Genomic DNA, 23,251 nt, shown 5'->3' on the forward strand with positions numbered 1-23,251 from the left:
GGATTTGCAGCAGTGCTGGATTGCAGGGTCACATCTTCTATAAACCACAGGTTGCTTCCCAGTGAAATTTCTACATCCACCCGTAAAGTCAGAGTGCCCAGAGCATCCTTGCAGGACATTGGGTGTGCAAATGCAATCAGAGGATGCCAGAACACCCAGACAAGTGTCAGCATCAGACACCAGTTATTCTCCTGTGAATGGCATGAACAAAGTGGGCCAGGCTGCCAACAGCTCATGCAAGCTGTGTCACTTTCAGAGGTGCCAGCTTGGGACTGGACATCTCAGCTCAGGAGCTGTTGTTCATTGTCCTGCTGGGTCTCACTGCTCAGCCAGGACCAACCTGTTTGGGGGCTGCACTCAGACACAGGTTCTGGTGGGTGTGCAGAGTGAGGCAGCCCCATGCAGGTGTCTCCAGGTGTGCTGGTGTCCCAGCTGTGACGGCAGCCAGCAGAGCTCCAGGCCTGCCTCAGCTGCATAAAGAGCTGCAGCCTGGGCCCCTGCAGCTGCCCTGAGCTTTGGAGAGCCCCACTGGGGCTGGCTAATGTGCTGCAGGATCCTGGTCAACAGGCCAGCAGCCAGAGGCCAGGCCCATTCCCCAGGGGCAGCTCTGGGGGCTCTGCACAGCTGAGCACAGGCACCAGATGCCAGGGCAGACACGGGGCACAGCCTGGGAGCACCATGGAGTTCTGCTCCTCTTGCCTCCAGCTGCCATGGGCACAGCAGCAAGAGCCCTGCCTTGTGCCAGCGGGGCTGCACACACCCCTAGGAGAAGATCTTGCTTTTAGGAGAGCAAAGTGAGCACATCACTCTCGCTGCCTTTGCTGGACAGCTCCTGCCATGCCAGGTCCTCTGCCTGGATGGATTTTTCTTCTGGGATCAAATGCTGCCACAGCCCCTGCTGGGATGAAAGCATCAGAGTGATTTCAGGCTGAGGCCCCTCTGCAGACACCTCTGCTGTACCTCAGGCTATGGCTCCCTCTGACTTGCTCACCCACCTCTGCACACTGGCTGGGGCTTGGGACCACACTCATCCTCACCATTACTCGTGCCATGCCTCACTGCCCTTGATTTCCAGGCTCTGGAACCACTGGCTGCTTGATCATCTCCATCAGTCTCTCCTTTATTATCTTCCATGGCTTTTTCCAGGACCTTTACCCTTGGCAGTACCCAGAAATGCTTCACAGGAAGCATTTGAAACACTTTGAAAGCCCAAGAGACAAAGGAGTCATCTGAGTCACTTCAAAATCCCCTTTCTCCAGTACTGCAATCACAACAGAGTTTACGTTTCCCTGCATTCACTTGATTTATTTCTTGGGGAAAAAATTTCAGCCTAGTCACCTTGAGAACTAACCTCAAAAATTTAATTAGAAGGGACTGCTAGCATTGTGAATACCACAACCCCTCCCAGACAGTGCAAATTTCCTCTGGACAAACACAAATACTGGCATAGCTCCTGGACAAACTCAGGCAAAACCCTGTTTGGGAAATCCCACTCATCTTCCTTCCTGGAGATCCTCTAAAAATAACCATTGTCAGACTGCAGCAGAGGCATTAGAGAGTCCTCTGCCACTCTGGCAGAAATGCCCTGCCTTCCACAGCAGGAGGTGAAATACTTGGAAAATACAAAATTAAGCATCAGCCTGGTTGCTGTGTTCCCACAGGCTTTAGAGGTGCTTCTCCCAGGAAGCCAGCTTGGAGCGGAGCAGAGGGCTGCCCCAGCTCCACAAGCATGCTGCCAGGCACCTTTCATCTGGCATGGCCTCTGCTTTCTGCTGAGCCTGCTGTGACTGGGCAGTAGGGATGGAGCCCTTTGCTGAGCCCAGAGCTGCTCCATGCCCACGGTGAGGTGGGAAGCACCTGAGTTCCCTGGGAAGGTGCAGCTGCACTGCCATGGCAGGGTAATTTTGCAGTTTGCTCTGTGTCTGTCCATCTTTGGAGACAGCTCTGGGCTCCCGTGTGTCACAGGGATTTTTGTCACTTGGGAAAAATTATTTTTGCTGGGAATTGTGAGGAGACACTGCCACCTCAACCCGCTCACCGCACAGTGTTGGATCATTCAGCTGGCTTAGGCCTTTTCCAGTAACAGCAAGGGCTCAGATTGCATTAAATGAACTTTCCATTTGTCAAGTTCTGTTCTGAGGAGAAGGAAACAAGAAAATCAAGACATCTGCATAACCTGGCCTCTGCTGGGCAAAACTCCTTTGGTCCACCCAGGAGTATCTGTGGCTGCTCATTGGGAAGGCAGCCTGGGAGTTGCTTCCTGGTGCTTTGCCATCCCCTGGGCAAAGCAGATTCCATCTTCCTCTCCTGGGCTGGACACACAGGAGCTACCAGATCTCTCTCATGTAGGCAGCAAATGTACTGTCTGTGGTTCTGCATGAAACATGTTCTGTTTGTGGCACTGGCCAGGTCAATCTCCAGCTGCTTGTCCAGGGAAAATGCCCAGCTCTTCATCTCACCCTGCAGGGAGAGGCTTTTTCCTGGCAACTGATGACCAAAGGCATGAGGGTCATTCCTAAGTCTCACAGGAGGTCCTGCTGGGAGTTTCATGTCTTAAATTAAATGCTTATCTAGAAAAAGGAAAGATAAGACTACTTTCACTAGTCTAAGTGCTTTATCTTGCTGGGAGCTTTTAGAAGAGAGGTCAGTTCAATTTATCAAAGCCCAAATATTTATTCTCACGTGTTATTCTCACATCCAAAGTCAGATTAAGACATTAAGTCCATAGTAGATGTTTGCTTAACCATCTTAGCCTCTGGATACAAAGGCCACACTTTCCTATTATGAAAGATGTAATAAGATTAAACCTCCTTTGATTTCTGAGGAACTGCCATCTCTTGTGTACCTGGATGGGATCCTGTGAAGTTACACTCCATGTACACAAGAACCACCAAACCTGTTCAAACTAATTACACAGTTAAAGTTTCCATAATTTTTTTTTGTTTGGTTGGGTTTTTTTACTGTTGCTCTTGGTTATTGTCTGGGTTGTCCTTCAATGGGATTTACAAATTCAGCTTTCACACAGCGACTGTGCAAATATTGGAGGTCCAACAGCCAACAACAAAACCCAAACATATAAAGTCTTTTTGCACTTTCAGCTATATCCTTCCCTTGGTGGATGGCACTCCATTTAAGAGTGGCTCAGCAAAATTATCCAGGTGATTATTTATATCTATGTAAACATCAGATCCATTCCAAGGAATACTCAAAGGCCACAACACGAGCTGCTTCTGAGAATCCATGTCACATTCACATTTCCTCTGAAAATAGCAACTGCTTCACATTCATGTCACATTCACATTTCCTCTGAAAATAACAACAAAAGAAGTGTGATTTTACTTGATTTTATTTTAAGGAACTGCTAATTTGTGATTCGTTGTAAACTCAGAGCCTCAAAATGCTTCATCATCTAAAGAACCTTCCAAGAAGGCAGATTCATATATCAAAGAGAACTAAGAGAGAAAATACACTCAAGATCAGCCTGATCTGTCTCAAGTGCTGGATGCATGGTTCTGCTGTGCCAGTGGGTTTGAGGGGTTTTACATCAGCTGCTGAAGAAGTCCGGAAAATGCCAACACCGTTCAACGGCAGTACTGTACCTTGGGAGTGCAAGTTGGCATCCTTTTGTTTTTCTTTTCACATGAAGTTACATTTTCGCCCACTGCCTTCAGAAAATATTCAAAGCCCCAAAGCAAATGAAACTGTGTGATATAAATATGGTAGAAAAACCTGCAAGCTCAAGAAAGCTGAACCAGTGGTTCTGAGCTTGAAATAAACAGGTTGCGCTGCCTCCATCCTTCAGGGAGTAAATTCTAGGAGCAGTGATTTATCTCTGCCCTTCCCTTGCTGGTTTATATGCAGGTGGAATTTATTGACTATGGCTACCCACTATGGCTACACTTTGTGTCTAGGTAAACTCTGGATCTTAGATAGGAAAAAAGATTTAAAAGCAAGTGTTTTTATCTTGATTTTTGAGAGGAAAAAAAAAAGAAAAAAAAATGAGGAGAAGGTTTGGCTGCTAAGTCCAGTTTCAAGCATGAGAAGTCTTCAGAAAACAGCAGTTTAAGAGTATCAGACAGATTGTGATTATCAGTGAGCACAGGTGAGGAAGGCAGAACATGAGCCATTGACCACATGGTTTGGGAATGTATAAGCCAGCTCTTGTAAATACATATTCAGATACTCCAGGTTAACACATCACATCCATTTCTTCTAACAGTTGCAAAAAACTTGTTTTAAGCAGCTGTACTGCTATAGGGTAAAGGGGAAAAACAATTCCTGGGCCTTCATTGATTTATGGAATTGTTTATCCCAGAAAAAAACCCAGAAGGGACATGAAACATCATCCAGTTCCAACTCCCTGTCATGAGCAGGGACACCTTCCACTATCCCAGGTTGCTCCATGCCCTGTTGAAACTGGCCTTGGACACTTCCAGGGATCCAGGGGCAGCCACAGCTCCTCTGGGCACCCTGTGCCAGGGCCTCACCACCCCCACAGTTAAGAATGTATCCCTAATATCCCATCTAACCCTGCTCTCTGGCAGTGGGAAACCATTCCCCCTTGTCCTGACACTTCGTGCCTATGTCCAAATTCTGTCTCACCCACAGGGTGAGAAGAACTGCTCTCCAAAGGGACTTGTTCCTCCCCAGTGCCTGCCTGAGACACAGATACGTGCATTCATCCAGGTGAAACCCATCTTACCCAGCTGACTGTGGCTAAAAAGAGGCAGAAGAATATCCAGACATTGCAAATTCCCAATAATACAAGAACATGTCAAGTATTATGTGTGCTTGAGCCTGTCCTCAGATGCCTTTATGCTGGGCTCTGTCACTCTCTGCAGCTACAAAAGGAGCTGTCAAATTAATTGGCTGCCACGATCTGCATCACCCTTGTCTGAGCTGGAGGAATGATGGAGGAACTGTCGTGGAAGGCACAAATCCAAAATAATTGGGAAGAGGGTAGTGATGAGGAATGCATGTATATAGTAAGCCATAAGGGAATCCAGTCAGATTTTCAGCTGCAGTGCAGGGGGTGAAGGGGTTTAATTTCCAAAGGGAACAATTTGAGGAGAAAAGTGTGCCTGTGCTTGACCCACCTGGGTGGGGAAGAGGCAGGGGGACACCAGGTGTCCAGCAAAGCTGCTCTGTTTGTGGGAGGATGGTGAGTGGGCTGAAATGACAGTGGCACCATTTAGTGTGCTTGGGAGAATGGTCCATATGTGCTCCTGGTGGCTTGGGAGGGGCTGCAGTTATATTAGAAACACATCTGCTGCGTGGTAGGAGGAGGAGAAGTGGGTTTGGGAAGCAGTTTCAAGCAGGGCTCTTTCCCCAGCAGTCAGTGATGAGATGCAGCCCTCCTCTGTAGTATCGGTGATATTTTTGCCCAACGTCCAGGAGAAATGATGAGGAGAACTCCGTCTTATCAGAAGGCTAATTAATGACTTTATTATACTATATCATTCTATATTACATTACACTACATCTAAACTGAATCTGCACAAAGCACTCAACTCAACTGCCCAGCAGCTCATGCCTGTCTGCTGACCCACAGTGGGCACACACACACGGCCCTGACAGGCCAGGGAAACAAAACACCATCACTCTGGGTAAACAATCTCCACATTGCATTCTACTTTGGCACAACACAGCCACAGCAAATGAGATAAGAATTGTTTCGATCATTCTTTCCTCTGCTTCTCTCACTGCTTCTCTCAGGTTCAGAGAATGTGAATCCCACACTGTAGGTGGGAAGTCATGCTGTCCCCACGAGAGTTGAGCTGTAACATCTTCTGCCACCTTCACAGGTTGGATTTGAGTGTCCAGGCTTCCTCCTCATTTGCCACTGCTGGTCTTGGGGTCACTGGTACAATCTGATTTCTTCTGTGGCAAGTCATTATTTTCACAAATTTGCATCTGAATGCCACAAATCCCTGAGAAGTCTTCCCTACAACAGGAAAAACACTTTATTACAGGTGGGAAGAAGCAGGTTTTCTACAGCTTCTTTTATATTTACTATGAAAAAAACAGAGTATTTTTTGCAGAAGACACCATTTAGGGTGTTACTCTTTCATTTGTTAGTTATTCTTTCATCTGGCATTGGCTATTTCACCTTTGTTCCACCACAGAGCCAGTACAATGTAGATCATTCTTGATACTTTGTCACCTAGCATATTTTCAGAAATCCTATAATGGCCCAGGCAATCTGCACCATGGTTGGCTATCTTCACTAAAGCATGCTTCAAAGCATTATCTATACTTTATATGGCTTTATCCAGCCATGAATTGACAAAAATCCACTTCTAGTGTGGTTTCACAAGATCCTCCCTTCCTACTTTTCAAGAAAAATCCCCATTCAGCTAAGAAGCAGCAGTGATTAGTAAGGAACATGAAGAGAAAGGATTAGCAAAGAGAGAGCAGAAGAGAATTCCCAAATGAACATCTTGGCTTAACTAGGCAGGGGAGCCTGTGAACAGGAACAGCCTTGGTGCATCTCAGTGTAGTAACAGAAACAGGGAGGAGGCCAGACTGAAATAAATCTGAAGCACAAAGTTGTCATGACACAAGTCTGAAATTAGGGGGATGAAGTTAACAGAGTTACGTGGTTGTGGTGGCAGATGCTCCCCCACACTTCCCACAGTTTGGCCAGAGAGAAAAAACTGATTGCATAATCTATCTGAAACAATGTATTTGCATAGTTAACCTTAATTTTCCCACAGAATTAATCTCCCACCCATTATTTGAACTGCCACCCTCAGTTCCACGATGGCTGGGACAAAGATTGCTTTTTAGAATTACAGAATCACAGAATGATTTGGGTTGGAAAGGATCTTAAAGTCCATCTCATTCCATCCCCTTGCCATGGGCAGGGACACCTTCCACTATCCCAGGTTGCTCCAAACTCCATCCAACCTGGCCTTGGACACTTCCAAGGATGAATCCACAACCTCTCTGGGTAACTTGTTCTAAGATTTTTTTATTTCAAAAGCTCTGATTCCTCCTCTTCTTGTGCCAGTATTTAACAGCTGAATCAGACAATCCCAAAATCCTGGCTCATATTTAACATCAAAGAAGATGTCCAGAAATCTAAGGAGTGCAATAGGGAAAGGCTGATCCAGTTGATAACTCTTCCACCTCTAGGGATTTTTTGGTTAGATTTCACATTTTCCTCATTCTGTCCCACTTACCTTATTGGCTGCTTGGTGAGTCACACAAAGGCAGTGGGAACGATAAGCAGAACAAACCAGATAGCTGTAAAACCAGAAAATCAATATGGTTACCACCTGGAATTATCTTTGTTATTACATTTACTCCATCTGGGACAAACAGGCAAGATTAGGGATAGGGTCTCATCTTGCCCCTCTGCCCAGAGGCAGGAATTTTTCCATGTTTCCCCATTGCTCCCAGGACCCAATCAACTAGAGATTGACCAGAGTCAAATAACCAGGGACTGCTGATGTTGTGGTCTCTGGAGTAGTTTGCAAAACTCCTCCTTCCCTTCCTTCATCTCACCCCATTATTCCTTCTCACCATAATGTGCACTACAGTTTTCAACAGACTCCAGCTGGAATCAAGAGCCCTTGTGTAAAGTCTTGAGCATGTGCACAGTCAGACTTACTTAATTTCTATTTCATCAGCTAATGGCTGAGTGGAAAATGGGGAAGGGGGAGAAGAAAATCTCTTCAGACTGATCTAAATGCACTGGTGTAGCTGTGAAGAAATGTTCTATTTGCCCACCTTTTTTTGTTCCTTGGAAAATGTGAAAAAACCTCAGCATTTAAATATTTACATTTTTTTCTGCTTTTTTTTCCCAGTTAAAGTGATTCACTGAATTCACAGAAAGTCTCAGAGAAAAATCTGAAAATGGCTCCATTTAAAAAACCAGACTTTTGGTTGATCTATTTTTTTTTTACATTCCTTACAAATATTTGAAAACTTCTTTATAAAAGCCTAAGTGCTTAGAAAATTTGTTTATACTGTCTTTACTAACTTCTCACACAATACATGGGTATACATTTGTCTTGCAGCATATTTAGTAGCTCTTCTAACAGAAAGGGATCTCTTTGGAATAGAACACCAAACTGAAAGACCAACTAGGTGCTCTGGGTGGTGAAGTCTTTAATAAAATGGCATACCTGTCACTGGCAGTGTCCCTGATGAGGAAGGGAAAGAGGACAGAAGATTCAAACCTATGGAGAGAGAGAAATTCTTGATTTTTGTATCAATTTGCACTTCTGATGAAGAGCACCAGAGCAGTGATGAGGGCAGAGTCAGGCAGAGCCAGCTCATTCCAGCACCAGAGCAGTTCCGAGGGTGGAGTCTGACAGCTTGCCCTCTGCACAGAACACTTTAAAATTGCCATGTTTGCTTCTTGGCCATCAACAGATCTTTCCAGCCTGGACACCAACATATCTGCTGACCTGATACCTGTTAATGTTGGGCATGAAGTGAAATGGAATGGGATCCATCTAAGATCTTTACTTCATATAAGACTGGAAGGATGACTTTCAAGGTGTCAAGCTAGTACTTGAAAACATGGTTTCAACCAGGACCTGGTTTTGTCCAGAAATGTAAGCTAAACCGTCCCTGGTGCAAGAAATTAATTGAATTTCTCTCTTATCCAGAAAAGGAAGGTCTAAACTTGCCCTAATATGGGACAAGATTTTTAACAAGGTGTCCTGTAATAGTGGTTTCTTGATAAATTTTTTGTGCTGAATGCTGAAGGAGAACTGAGAAAGTTACAGCTTCATTACAGACATCAGATCATAACAAATACAAAGGCAACACTTTAGGGGAATAAATATTTGGTGCTCTGTTTGCAAGGACCCGACCTTGCTGAGGTGTGGGAGCATTTTGCAGGAAACTGGAATTACTGTTTCATTAAATTAAGGCCAAGGGGGCTTCTTTTATTATCCAGTCCCATGTTTTTCACAATCCCAATTTAAAAATTCTAAAATTCTAAAATATTTGCAATTTTTAAATAGATGTAATTCCAATAGGCTGTATTATTTTCTAGGACTGGTTTGTTGAAGGGTTGTTGTATCTATCAAAGCAAGAAATTCTTTTATCTGGATAGCACCAAGTGAAATTTTCAATGGTGTCGTGATGGAAGAGAAGACCAGACACCAAAATGTGACTTCTGTACCAGGAGCACTCTGAACCAGGCACCACAAAGAAACAGATCTATGAAATAGAGGAGAAAGTGCTGGGCTGATGCTTAAACAGTGTGTGCAGTGGTCTGGTAGGGTCACAAGGGCTGGAATGACAAAATGGGCTGAATTTCCCACTGACAGCCATTCATTTTACAGATATAGAAGCCACAGCAAACTTTCACAAAGCAGAAATCTGTACATTTTCCTGGAAATGTGTGGAGTTGCTCCCATGAGCAGGGACACCTATTTCATGGTTACTTCTCAAGGGATTGAGTGAAGGAATCTTCACTCTAATGTCTGTGTACATTATCATAATATCAGTGGTAAGTTATATTTTACTCCTAATCAATACTATTTCTTTTGTTGGCTTTAATATAGGTATCTTATTACAGTTTTATATTGTTATGATCTGCTAGTAGTTATTTAAATTTTATACTGTGTAGTAAGTAATTCTCATGAAAGCCTTTTGTCTGTTACCTCCTGTTCATTTGTCTTAGTAAACAATTCCTTTTTATATCAATATATTTGATTTGCCATCAACAGAACTTGCAGGACAGAGTGATTCCTTAAATTTAAACTGTTGATGAAATCTGAGGCTAAGGAAGGATTTGCCTTCATTTCTACCCCTTTCTGTGAAGGTGTTTAAATACACAAGGGAGTTCTTTCTTCCCCTCAGTGGCAGAGCTTCTTTAGTAAATTTTTTGAAGCCCCCACTCTCCCCATGACAGCTGGGGGGTCTGAACTCCACATGAGCAGGTCAGGACATTGCTGTGGTGTAATCACAACCATCTTACCTGGCTCAATGGTCTGTGGTGGCCACTGGGTGCTGTCATTGGTGCATCTCATATCAAGGGGGGTCCAGAAGGTTTCTCCATTCACCTCCTGGCACGTCCTGCTGCCAAAGGTGGGGGGTCTCTTATCATAACCTGTCTGGCATTTGAAATGTAAGACTTGTCCCACGTAATGCTGTTGGGGCAGCTTTATGGAGGCATGTGGAATAGTCTTGGGAGGACTACAGAAACCTGTGGGAGCACAAGGCAGCACATGGTTAAAGCAGACAGATTTTGCATGCTGCTTTTGTTCTTGAAAATCTTGTGTTCTTAGAAAATATAGACAGGCAGGATATAGCAAGCCTTTCTAATTCTTGGTTAGGATGTCAAATACTCATTTGCTTATACTGTATCATGTTACTCATCCAAGATATTAGAGAAATCGTTTCTTTCCCTCTGTCTGCAAAATAATTAAATATTATTCACCATTTTTACACTACTTCCATGGAAATCACCAGGAGAAGTATTGAATGAGCTCTTATTTACCTTTTTGTTTGGACTCTGAAAGGTCTTCTTGCTTCTGGGGTGCAGTGCTCATTGGTTCTAATTCTGGCTTCTGTGTAAGTTCCAACTTGGTCATGGGAGCCACTGATGACAAATTTTTCTTATCTGTGGAGGAGTTACATTTGTTGAGTTACAGCAGGACAAATATCAGAACAAAGTGCCAGAGCACTCAAGCTTCTAGAGGTTGGATAAAACTGTTTCAAGTTCTAACTTAGAAAAATAAGCAGAAAAGATCTTTTGTTAATGCCCAGATTTGTTTTATACCAAGTTACACATGGAGGAGAAACACCTCTATGTATAGAAAAAAAACAACAGTCACTCACCTAAGCATTTAAATGTTTTGTATATCCAAACAGCACCCTGCTGTTCAATCTTGCACTGAATTCCTGCGTATGCACTAGCTTCTCTGTCATAGCCAGGGTCACACCTATAGTACAGTTTGGTCTCTGGTGGATACGTGTCAGCAGTAACATCAGCAAATTCAGGCTCTGGAAGGCGTGGGCATTTTCCTGGTTTAGGGCAAATTTGGAGGAGAATTTCCAAATTAGGGCCCCTCCAGTAAGCAAACCCACACGGCCCGTCCCCCCAACAGGAAGGATTCCTCGGAGAGGAGTGGAAAGAACCTGTTTATTTAACAAGCACAGCACCCCCCAGCACACAAAATGAACAATACTGGATGACACCGCTCTGAAAAACATGACAAATTCAGAAAGTCTCTCTTGGGGGGTGGTCACTCTGTTCTCAGTCCCTCCGGCGCTGGGGCAGCTGCTGCAGGCCACAAGGTGCAGGATCTTGGTGTTTCCCAGGTCCCAGTCCGGAGCAGGTTCAAAATGATCAGAAAAAGGAAAGGAGAAACAGTCCAGGAAGAAATTGGACAGTTTAGCTAAACTAGCTAATGAGCACAAGCAAGCAGAAGCGAAGCAAGCAAGAGCGAGAGAGAGCAAAGTGAAAAGCAAAAGCAGAAAAAGCAAAAGCTGCAGTCTCTGTGTCCCGCCAGGCTGATAAGAAAACCAAAACAAAACTTTCTCTCTTCAGAGCCAGTCTTAAAGGTACAGAACATGATATCCAACATTAACAGAGCACATGAATGGGGATACAAGCATCATAACGTCACCCTAGGACAGGCATACACCTGCAAATAGAAAGCCTGAGAATCAGGACAGCCTGGCATTTTACTTTATGAATCAAGAACTGCCCTATTCTCAATACCAGACATGTCCCCTAGATGGACAACATGAAACATTTTCTTAATGAAGAATCATTATTATCAACATTTTCTTAATGAAGCTGTTAAGAATTGTTTTGGAAAGCAGCTACCACCACCAGAGTGTGCAGCTCTCAGTCTATGGAGTGAGGCACAATAGACAAAAGTAAGCAATTAAAAGTTACAATTGTCTATAAGCAAACATTGGGAATGGACATAGACTTTCAGTTCTGTCTGAGGACACCAAAGAACAGATTACTGTGAAATAAGTTTGCAAACCTAAATATAACTTGTCCCAAAACAAGGACTTGAAATGTTGTGTCATCAACAAATCATATCTAAATATACTTCTCAGTCAGTTGGAATGAATTAAGTTAGATCATTTCAGTGCACTTGAAAAGCCTGCTCAAGCTGAGCTGGGGACCCAGAGGTTGATAAAGGCACTACTTAATGATTATTTAAGGTCTAAAGGCTGAGAAATTAAAGAATCAAATAGTCTAGTTGCACCAGGCCTGGCACTCTGGATCTTTGGGTGCATGATCCGTGGTCCTTTATGCTTATGCACAACAGCAACAGCTATCAGGACTGAAATTTCTTAGTCATCATATTCTCACATTTTCTGCAGCCATAATTAATGCAGCCTTTGGCAGGAACGACTGTCAAAGGCCCTCGAGTCCCCGATAGCTGTTCATCATTTGGTGTCTGCCCTTGACTCCCAAAGTGCTTTCTCCTTGAAAGACCAACAGCAACTCAACCTGTGACTCCCAGCCCCAGCCCTGCAGTGCCCTTTTCTTTCATTTCCTCACTTCGATATTTTCTGCCCTTTTCACTTTATTTTGTCTTGATGTTTAGTAAGTCACAAAGTTTGAAGAAGGCAACAACGAAAGGTATGTGAGCAGTTTAACAGCTAATCTGCATAAGGGTTGTTTTAATCCCCTTGTACCTTTGTGTTATCAAAGGATTTGCCTTGTAAATGACATCAGACTGTGGCTTTGAGAGAAGCGACTGCACCCGAAATAGTTAACCACATGTTTTACCACAGACTGTCAGGGTGATTAAAATTAAAGAGTTATCAGATCAGCAGCAAGTTGAGATCATGTACTCTCACTTTCCCTGAAAGCTAAAAGCTTGTTTCCCTCAAGACTTCAAAAGCCTCTTTGAAGCAGATTGCATATCTGAATCTCAGCATAAGGCACTCCAACCTACAACTCATTAGTCTCTTCTTAAGAAAACCCACAACATTTAACCAACTCATCATAAAGGGCAAACATTCTTTTAATTGATGATCAGATGTTGGGTTCTTCTGAACTTGCACACATCAGACAGGGATTGTGCAGAAATGGTCCACTTGAGAGAAGGCGAACATCCACATTGCAGCTGGATCACACACAGCCTTTCTTGGATCCAGCCTTTTCATTTCATCCACATTACTCAAGTTCTTGTCTTTTCACATCTAAATAACTGCAGTATCTTCTTTGACCTTTACAACCATATTCCTTTCTCTGATTCAGAAAGAATTTTGGAAGGGGAATTTCCCAGGTCTTGTTGTGACCTTGTGCCTGCCTCCCTTTGACTTTTAACTGCTTCATTGTCACATAAAATACTTTGCTCCCATTTTCAAGAACCATCTCCTTTGCAACCATCATAACCTTTTAAAACACTGGCTTCTCCTCCCATACTTCTCACCAATGTTCTTGATCAAAGTTGTCAACTTTTGGGTTTATTGTTGCACCAGTCCTCACACTGGGAGGAGCTGTGAATGAATACAGATGTTGCAAAATATCCTTTGCCACGATTGCTCTTAATTGTCTCCAAATATCTTATATATCTTCAGAAGTGCTTCTCTTTATGTGGTTTTTACTCCTCTTTCTAGAAAAAGTAAGCACTTGGCATGTAATCCATGCACCCTCCTGCCAGGCAGTTTTAGGGAGTGAAAAGATCCTCCCTGAATCTCCTTTTCTCCAGGCTGAGCTCCCCCAGATCCCTCAGCTTCTCCTCATCTGACCTGTGCTCCAGACCCTTCCCCAGCTCCACTACCCTTCTCTGGACCTGTTCCAGCACCTCCATGTCTTTCTTCGGTTTCATGTCATGGCACCTCCTGGAATAGTTTAGGAAGACTGCAGAGAGGATGCAGACCTGGTGAGGTCAGGACCATACTGACCTCTGGAGTTAATTGTGCCTAAAACTTCATTCCATCTTTGTGTCCAAGGAAAACAGATGGTTTGCCCCTAAAAAAATCAACATCCTTGCTGTGTGAGTGGTAAAACAGCCAAGGGATTGGAAGAATCCAGGGAGAAGGGCAGGGCAGAATCCAGGGAGAAGGGCATTTTTTCTTACCAGATTTCTGACTTTTTACATTTTTAGGAAAGATTAGTTTCGGTTTTTGGGGGTTTTTTTTTGTTGTTTTGCACCTTGCTGATAATTAGTCAATCAACTTGTTTGAGTTGGCATGATATGAAAATGTCAATCTTTTCAAATGCCAGCAGACCTGGGCATAACCTGCCTCAGAGCCTGTGGTGTTTTGCACAGCTCAGCTTTCTCTGGATTCTGCATCCCTTCTCAGCTTCTCCAGGGTTGCAATCCTGCTATTACTGGTTTGAAATGCTACTCTCACATTACCTTGAGATGTCTTGATGTTTTGTTTGCCTCCTCATTTTCCCTCTGCACATATTCCAATTTTTCGTCCCCATGACAAGGTGTTGTGTGCCACTTTTTCCTTCTCTTGCTGTCTGATGTCCACTGTTCTCTCATTCCTTCATTCATTCACAAAATTCATCAGCCCCTACCAATTATTCTCACTTCTCACACCCCAAAAGTGTCCTGGGACTCCATTTCTCTGCACTTGGAGGTAGTAAATGGGCCAAACAGAGAGGTTGGTGTAATTGTGTTCACTGGGATTTAGCCTTTCTGTCAGGTGCAGAATTATGAGAACACTTAGCTCTCCTAAGGCAGATGGGAATTTCTGTGTCTCCCCATATTCATGGATTTTTTTGGTGCCTACAGCATTTATGGAAGTTCTGGAGGTGGTTTCAATTATTATGATGGAGTGGATGGAGACAAACCCTTGGAATTGTGTACTGAGACAATAGGTAGTTATCTGCTGAAGCGCTCCCTAAATTAAGTTTGAAAAGTTTTTTGAGACCTGCAAGCCTTGTCATCTGAGCCAACAGACAGGTGTGAGCTGGGGTGTCTGATGCCATTTGAGATGCCTCAGGACATCTGGGATTTCCACACGAGCTGTCAGAAATCAGACAGGAGAGGCTGGAGGGAAAGAAACCCAGTATCTAAATCAGCATCAGCTCTTTCAGATTTCTTCCCTCACACTTCCCAGTCACCTATGTTACTCACCCAACCACAAAACTGCTCTTGGTGGGTGAGCTGGCAGTACCAGGCTTCATGAAACCCTCCCTCCTGTTTCTCTTCCATGTCTGAGCTGGCAGAGCAGTGATAGATGAGGCTCTAAAGCAACACCTTTAGTCCACAAGACGTGAGTGTGGAAAATTCGTAACACGTATTTTTAGTGCTAGGTAAAACACAGACAGTGAGTCACGCCACACTAACCTAAACTCAGAACTTCCTCTGTCACGTGGCTGTGTGTCACCAGCAGTGACACTATTCTGATCTCAAGTTAAAGCAGCAAGGTGCAAAAATAGGTCAATTTTCCCCTTACTACAAAGGCAGTAGGATGGGATTGGTAGGAAACTGAAGTTTTGGGCAGAAGCAGTGGAAGAAACCAGGCACTGCACACACCTGCCCAGTTCAGAGATGAAGAGCACCTCTCCCCAGAGACAACAACAAATCAAACCAGGTGAAAATGAAGATACTTCCCCAGCTGTGCCTGAAAAGCTAAATCAGCCCTGGGGATTTATGTGCTGTGAGAAACTGGGCTCTCTAAATGGTGCAGTCTCATGAAGATGAAACTGATACAGGCAAAGCGAAGAAATTGATACCAACAACAGGACTGAAATGGTAATGAACTTTTTCTTACTTTAAAACTTATTCCCAAAGGATCCTTTAACAAGCAAGCCTCAGCTCTGCAGGATTCTTTCCCTCATTAATGTCATTTATTTCTTAAGTGAATTTGTAAGATGGGAATAGATCCCAGATGTGGGGTTGGGGTACAGACCCCAATTTTATTGTAACTTGCCTGTGAGATTATAATTAACTGTTCATTAGATTATAGAGAGATTATCTTAAAAATAATTTGAGTAATAGTGAGTCTGCAGTATGTGACAGAAATACAATGCAGATAAAATAACCAGGCACAAGTTTTAATACAAAGAGCAATGGAGGAGAGACCAGCCTTAGGGGGATGGAGTGAGTTTGAATATTCCCAGCAGTGGAGTACAAGAATCTCCTGTTCTAAGGATCTGGCAGTTCAGTCCCTGCTGAGTTTGCTGTGCCAGATATCTCTGTTCAAAAAACAATGTAAAATAAAGTAGAATATGAACTGGGACCACAGAAAACTGGGTTTGGGAGAAATGCACTTCTCTTACCTCTTGGCTTAATCTTGCTGACCAGCTGTTTGCATTGACCTAGACAGTGGAATCTAATGCAAAAAGTCCCATATACAGCAAGGCTAGAGCAGGTTGCACAGTGGACTCAGCTTTGTCATGCTAGGCATAATTTCTCCTCAGGAATGTGCCTTCTTAGCTCCTTCTGTGAGAAGGGAGCTGGGCAAACCTCTCCAGAGACACCTAATTTACCTTCTCCAAAGCAAAGCTTTAAGGTGCTTCTTTCTTTTTATCAGCTGCAGTGGTGGAAGAACCTTCTTCCATGCTCATATTGATAATCAGAGTGGTTTACCTGATGTATTGATAGATCTCACACCTGCCCTAGCAGAGAGGCTGGGCCGGGGACTTGAACTCAAAATGTGGAATTGGAAGAGGGAACATTAGCAAAGAGCGAAGAGGAAGGAAAACTAGCCTGGGCACAGTGTGCTGCACAGAAAATGCACTAAGTAAAGAATGGGGAACATTTGTTTTTGTTTCTGGGTGTTTATAACATCCTTGGTTCTGTGGTAAAGCCACAGAGCTCAGACTCTGAATGTAACCACGGCACATGGTTTTGTAGCAGAACACAGAGCCAAGTTTTGAGAATATCATACATGAAAGCTTTGTTTTGGTGTGTGACACTTCTGCTTAAATAGATAATCTCAGTAACCCACATGTCTTTGAAATTTTCATCTAAAAAGAAACAAAAATTGTCTTTTTAAACAACAGCAGAGATACAGATTCTTTCCTTTGTCTGGAATTTTCTCAGTCTTGCTTTTTGTAGGGCTGAAAGGGCAGTAGAGAATATCCTCTCCGAAAATAATTGAATGATCTGACAAGTGTGTGTCCCAGTCTTGGAAAAGTGAAAAAAAAAGAGGTCTAGTGGGGAAATTTTGATTTCAAATATGTGCTAAGGACTCATCTCACCTGACTTAGGGATTTAGCATGGTCATGGAACTTTGCCCTGGAGATCTCAAAAGTGAAAGGGAAGTTTTCTGCACACGAACATGATTTTTCTGATGTCATGCATGAAGTGTTTTTCCACATAGAGAGGGTTATATATTCTTTATGTGAAGGCTCGCACTTTACAAAATAAGAACATCAAGAAAAAGCAGCAGGTGACATAGAGTGCTGCTCCCCTGGCAGGGCTGAGGAACAGGGAATCAAGTGAGGAAAATCATGGAAGAGCTTTGGAAATGTGAGTTTTGGGGGAAGCATTGGAGGAGATGGAGCAAATACTCAGTGAGCCACGTTGTTCCAGAATTCAGGACCAAGGTCAGGGAATGGAATCCGTGGGTAGAAAATATCCAGAAGCTGGGCTTTGAAATAGCATTAATACAACAGGGAGAACAGGGCAGACAAAGCTGAATGTTGAGGAGATAGGGAGACTAAAATGACAACAATCTGAAGGCAACAGTGAGCAAAGTCAGGAGCAGTGGCTCTCTAGAAGTATCTAAAATCTGGATTTTCTTCCGCAATAAAAGGAAAAAGGACATTAGATCTCACCTCTGATGAGGTGGGAAAACAATTCCTCCAGCTGAAGAAGCAGGTACTGCAGGATCTCTGTCTGTAATATCTGCTTTTCCTCAGTAGGATCACACTTTGAAAACATTTTTTTACATTTTTTTACTTGTAGCTGCATATTGAGCCCTTTGTTGCTGAAGGCCACTGTAGCTGAAAGGTTTATGAAGGTATTTGCTCTCTAGTTGACCTTACAATAATCACTTGTCTGTGTCTGACAACTTTAATGTATTCTGCATTGCTTTTCAAATCCATGGGAGCCAGCACTAATATGCAAGTATAATGGGAAAGAAATTCCTCTCATTTACGTGACTGAGATCTGGTACCCATCTTGTGTGAATGAAATTCACATGAATGAATTTCTTTCTTTTGTGAGTTATAATCCTTTCCAAGTTTAGGTTGCAAATCTGTTCAGTGTATCCCTGTATGATGAACAGCAAGATGGAATGGTTGTAGGAGCACAGACCAGCTTTTACCCTGTGTTTGACCTTCACTTCAGGCTTCACCCATGCCTGCAGCTTCTAGGCACTGCTGCTGTGCAGGATAAAGGAGATAAATGTGATGCTCTTCACAGGAAAACCAGCATTTCTCTTCTTTTTGGCACTAAGGTGTAGTTTAATTTTTATTAAATGAATGATCATCCCATGCCTGAGCTTCCCCAGTCCCCCAGGACTTTTCCCTCTCAAAACTCTTTGGGAACTATCAGTGAAACTGTTCTGTACAACAAAGTGTTTTTATTTCCTTTTCCCTCTAATTATATTTATTCCTGATAGTGCATTTTTACAAACACCATCTAGGGCTGGATGCATTTACAAAACTGAACTTGCAGTGCTGGGACAAGCTGAAAATACTGAGGCAAAATAATAAAGTACTGTATGTGCTGGCCTGGTTGATTTTTTGACCAGTTTGACCCAGCCCCTTTCCCTTTGCTTATGTCTATTCCCAGGTCTCTTTGTTGATCCCCTTAAGGAATTAAATCAACAGGTCTTACAGCCACAATGCCTTAGTGTCTCCATGGTTAAAAACCCCTAAATTGGTGAAAGTATGGTGTTTCTACCTTAGCATATTATTTGCAGGGAGAAATTGCAAATATATATATAAATATTATGTTTAAACATTGGGAAAGACATTGAAAATAAGTATAGGAAGCTGAGGAAATAAAAGCTTAGAAACACAGTGGGGAATGCAATCCTGTGCACTAATTCATTCAGTGGTGAATAAAATTACATGAAATAGCATAAAATGCAACTGCTCTGAAACCCCTCGATTTTTTTCCAAAAAACCAGAACGGTTTCTGATAAACGAGAACTGCCAGAAAGAAATTTCACTACATGTTCCAGGCAGAGTAATTCAGAAAGTGTGATCTGGGGAACTTGACTCATCCCAGAACTGATCCCACTGACACATCTCTGGCTGAGCAGCTCGTGGTGCTGCTCCTGCACGCAGCACCAAACACTTCCCCTGGCCTCTGGTTCCTCAGCTGGCAGCGAAAGGAGAAGGTGCAGCATTCACTGGCAAAATAATGAGAATAAAATCACCTGGGGCTTCAACCTTCCTGAAGGTCCTTGCTGCATTAATCAGTTCAGTCATTAGTGACACACTCTTCCCTTGAGATGGCCAGCCCTGAGGAAAATTCCCAGCCCTGCTAAGGATGATCCATCAGCAGTTACAGCACCAGCATAACTGAGAGCCTGCCTTAGGCTGTGTCTGTTCATACCTCTCAGCCTGGACATCATCATCAGACACAGAAAGAAATATCACATTTATGGAGCGCTGAGAATGGAAGGGATTTTTTTCCCCCTGCCTTTGAACAAAGCAGTTTAAATTTAAATACACTAATGCATCACCATTTCTCAATGCACCCACTTGTCACAATAAATAAGCCAAATCTAAGCAGTGTCACCATTTATAAATGTGTAAAATTATGCTGAATTGGATTAGCTGTCTCCACAGTTTATAGGCACTGCTGATTGAAAGGCATGGCTGAAAAAATATTTCATTTCTATAGTATCCATAGCAAATTTGGATGGTATCTTTTAACTAATAGCATTGACATAAATTTTACCTACAGGGGTGCTGGCATTTCAGTGTCTATTTTTGTTTCCTAAAGTTACAAGCAAAATGGAAAAAGGAAATTCAAAGGGCTGCCTCAGGCTGCTTTGATCTGCCCACTGTTCCAGTGATGGGTTGGAGGATACATACATTAGTCAAACAAAAAAATATCCTCTAAAGCTCTGGATTTTCTGCAGTTGACAGTTTGTGGGCACAGAACCCATTTCTCTCATTTCCTTAGAATAATAAATTCCTTAAGCTCCTTAACATCTTTCCTTTGCTGAAAGGAGTCAGGGTGTTCTGACTAAGTTTTGGTGGTTCTAACAGCCACCAAAAAACCCAAATCATTTTTTCCCTCCCCGAAAGGCAAAAAGAGTCTTTTACCTGTCCTGTTCCCCTTCATGAATCCAAACAAGAGCCACATCAAAAGCCACTTGTGCTCCTTGGGACTTGTCCCCATCTTTTCTCCACACCTCTGAGGATGGTGAAGTTTCTCAGAAGTGATGAGCTGCTGCCAGCCAAGCCAAGGAGCTGGTTACTGCCTGCTGAGGCTGGCTGGGAGCATCACCCACGTGTGCAGAGAGGGCTTTGGTCAGCAAATCATCGTTTTGCTGGCTCCACAGGAAAGAACAAAGGCTGCTTTCTGTTCAAGTATTAGTCTGTACTCCAGGAAACCAAAGTCAGTGCTCGGAGTGGCAGAGCGTGCCATCGTCTGTAGGAAGTGGTTTGATGTGACTATGGTCACAAGGGTTTTCAGGATGAAGAAGAGACAAGAATGTTGACTTTATGATCAGAAGGTTTGATGTATTATTTTGTAATATATGTTACATTAAGACTATAATAAAAAGAAATAGAAAGGAAAAGGTTTCTTCAGCAGCTAGCTAAGCTAAGAATAGACAAGAATGAATAACAAAGATCTGTGTCTCAGACAGAGAGCAAGAGCCAGCTCTGCCATGAGTGGTCAGAAATCCAAACACCCACAGGAGACCAATCCCAGGTCTACCTGTTGCATTCCACAGCAGCAGATAACCATTGTTTACTTTTGGTTGCTGAAACTGCAGCTTCTCACAAGGGAAAATCCTAAGAAAGGATTTTTCATGAAAGAAGTCTGCGATGGTTTGACACATCAGAGCTCCTGGCTCCACAGCTCTTTCACATTTCACTACAGCTGAGGTCAGTAGGAGCAGGAAGATTTTTATAGGTTTGTTCAGGTACTCAGCCCCAAATCTGTGGCTGGACAGGTGTTAGAGATGGACCAGGGCTGTGGAATACATGTCTGGTGTGTGACAATGGATCTCAGGCTCTACCTGCAAAGAAAAGGTTCCATGGCTCACCCTTTTGGTTTTTCAGAGGTCTTCTGTTAGTGCTGATAAAGCCATTCTGCATTTGGTTTTGATGGAAGCATGTGTGCAGTTTCTCTGAACCACAGCTGAGCTTCTGAAGGATGGACAGCTTGATTAAAAAAAAAAAAACAGAACCAAAAAATATGAGGGTGAGGCTGCCAAGTTTGGAAAAAGTTTCCCTTCCCTAAATTGTCTGGGTGTGACATGCTTCAGTGAAATTTTTGCAAATGCCAGTGGAAAACTGGATATTACCAAGGAAGTATCACACTTTATGCAGTTTTTCTTCAGCCATTTACACAGAAATTATTTTCTCTTAGTAACTAGAGAATTAATTGGGATAGACTATAGAAAAAAACAGATTTAAACTATCTGTGGTATTCTATCATGATTATTACCTGCTGGGCATTTATTTCTCCTTTATAAATCCTCAATGAATTAAATCTTCTGAGCAGGCAAGCTAAGAAATAGATATGATAAATTTTTAACTGCTGCTGTGGCAGTGTCCATCACTCTGCCACCTTTCTCCTGATAAATCTCCCTTTGCTCTTTCCATGAGAGATTTTGTGCAGCTTTGTGATGCAGGTGACAAATCCTCCTGCAGGGTTTGCCAGCTGTGAGGCTTTGCCAGGAGATTACTTCTCAAATCCAAATGCAACAGGACATGGAGAACAAGTAAGATTTCTGAAGCAACTGTTGTGGGTACAACACTCTGCTCACCCTGGGGCTGCTTCATGCTCCCCAGTATTTACTTTGCTTCATTATTTGCCTTTGCTTCAGTATCAAATCATCTTCTATATTTAACAGTGCAACAGGAAAAGCTCAAGCCAAAGCCCTCTGAAGGACTTAGAGAGTTTCACTCCTGAAAAATCTGTCTGAAAGTCTTAGAACCCAATCCTTCCCCTTTTTCCAAGATGCCTGGAGATATGTAACTGCCTGAACCCTGGGCTGGTAAAACTTATTTATTATATTGCCTGGAAAAAAAATCCTAAACTTTTTATCCTTTCCTTACAAAATACAGGGTCTGTTCTTTTGAGGTGAAGGGATTTACTTGCCAACATCTGCTTCAATTTATTGCTTGGTCTAACTATTTGATTCCACAGCTATTTCAATGATGGACACAGAGATGAGGGATGTTTTCTGCAGTTCTCCATCCAGCTCAACCTTTCATGCAGCCATTTGTTTTCAGGTAACAAACCTCAGCACAGGTGAGTAACAGCCACTAAGGTTTTGTCAGAAAAGGTGAGGTTTTATCCAGGAATAAATGGAAAGCACAGTCAGTTGTACTGGAATGAATGGTGACTTCAGGTGGCTCATTGCTACAAACACAGATTGCAGGAGAAAGGCCTGTAAGTCAGCATTTACACCTCTTAAAGGTCAGAAAAAACGGTTATGGTTTGTGAGAGGAATTAGCCAGATCAGCTTTGGAAATAGGTCAGTTTGCTCAATGATTCTATGAAAAAAAAAAAAAAAAAAACCAAAAACCAGAGCAGATTCTGCAAGCAACAGACCTGAAGTAGAGCGAGGTAGAGAAGGGGAGAGTGAGAGCAGAGAGACCCAGCAAGGGGGGAAGGCACCCAGGCACAGACAAAAACTGGGATTTATGAGGAAAAAAACATAACTAGGATTATAATTTAGATGATCAACATGAGATGTTAGCAACAGAATTAGGAGTGACAATAAAGGACAGAAGGTGCTGTGAAAACTCAGTGGGTATCTGGGAAGTGGTGGAGAAAAAAAAAAAAGAAAAAAAGCATCTTGAGAATTAAAGATATCTGTTGCTCCTTGATTTTCCTCCTTTGATTAGCAGAGTTTTGCTGCTCAGGTAAGTCCCTCTGTTTCAGCAGAGAGCTGGGAGGAAAAGAGCCAGTCATGTAGCTCAGGCCACCACAGACAAGATCATAAAGATTATTTTTATTCAATATCACAAGACCACAAGTACAGAAATGGAGTTGCCATGGAGTAAACCACAAACACAGCTACAGCCTTCTTATGTCTAGGTTTAACAAGGGCTTTTTGAAATCCTGTAAGTGCTCTTAAAACTTCTGCACAAACTCATTTGGTCTGGAGGAGTGTCCTTTCCTTAAACTGGTCTCTCAGCCAGCTTGAAGAAAAGGCAACACTGTGATCTTACTGCAGCCCTTCCCAGTTCAAAGTA

General features: G+C 43.0%; 1 protein-coding gene across 1 annotated transcript; it reads right to left on the reverse strand.

Annotated features, from left to right (window-relative positions):
- Positions 1 to 5,419: 5,419 nt before the first annotated feature.
- Positions 5,420 to 20,397, reverse strand: LOC118697502 (interleukin-2 receptor subunit alpha-like). Its single transcript, XM_036400184.2, has 7 exons — positions 20,138 to 20,397; positions 10,807 to 10,992; positions 10,466 to 10,588; positions 9,944 to 10,171; positions 8,133 to 8,186; positions 7,185 to 7,248; positions 5,420 to 5,944 (listed from the first exon to the last, which is right to left on the reverse strand). The coding sequence occupies exons 1-6, from the start codon at positions 20,211 to 20,213 to the stop codon at positions 7,205 to 7,207; spliced, it is 711 nt and encodes a 236-aa protein (XP_036256077.1). The 5' UTR covers positions 20,214 to 20,397; the 3' UTR covers positions 5,420 to 5,944; positions 7,185 to 7,204.
- Between the last annotated feature and the right edge of the window lie 2,854 nt (positions 20,398 to 23,251).

Source organism: Molothrus ater, chromosome 5 (genome assembly GCF_012460135.2).
Source record: "Molothrus ater isolate BHLD 08-10-18 breed brown headed cowbird chromosome 5, BPBGC_Mater_1.1, whole genome shotgun sequence".
NCBI lineage: Eukaryota > Metazoa > Chordata > Aves > Passeriformes > Icteridae > Molothrus > Molothrus ater.